This window comes from Merops nubicus, unplaced genomic scaffold, assembly GCF_000691845.1.
Source record: "Merops nubicus isolate BGI_N331 unplaced genomic scaffold, ASM69184v1 scaffold48965, whole genome shotgun sequence".
NCBI classification, from domain to species: Eukaryota; Metazoa; Chordata; class Aves; order Coraciiformes; family Meropidae; genus Merops; species Merops nubicus.
Window position 1 is genome coordinate 1 of NW_008611243.1, and position 293 is coordinate 293.

General features: G+C 67.9%; 1 protein-coding gene across 1 annotated transcript in view; it reads left to right on the top strand.

The window, feature by feature from the left end:
• Nucleotides 1–26: 26 nt before the first annotated feature.
• Nucleotides 27–293, top strand: part of LOC103773765 (histone-lysine N-methyltransferase SETDB1-like) — a gene marked incomplete at both ends in the record, with an annotated part of 3,451 nt that continues 3,184 nt past the window's right edge. The window contains 2 exon segments of the mRNA XM_008941142.1: nt 27–65; nt 68–289. Coding sequence (XP_008939390.1) covers nt 27–65; nt 68–289 — 261 coding nt within the window.

Consider the following 293-nt stretch of genomic DNA (forward strand, 5'->3'; position numbering starts at 1 on the left):
CACACCCCTTTCCCTTGGCAGCCTCTCCACCCCCCAGCCCTCCGCCACCACCGCCGCCGCCACCGCTGCCCCGCCGCCCTTCCACGGCATGATGGACCGCGTGCCCAACGAGCCCTCCTACAGAGCCCCTCTGGAGAAGCTCTTCTACCTCCCCCACGTGTGCAGCTACACCTGCCTGTCCAGGGTGAGGCCCATCTGCAGCCAGCAGTACCGCAGCAAGAACCCCCTCCTCATCCCCCTCCTCTACGACTTCCGCCGCATGACGGCTCGCCGGCCGGACAATCACCAGATGG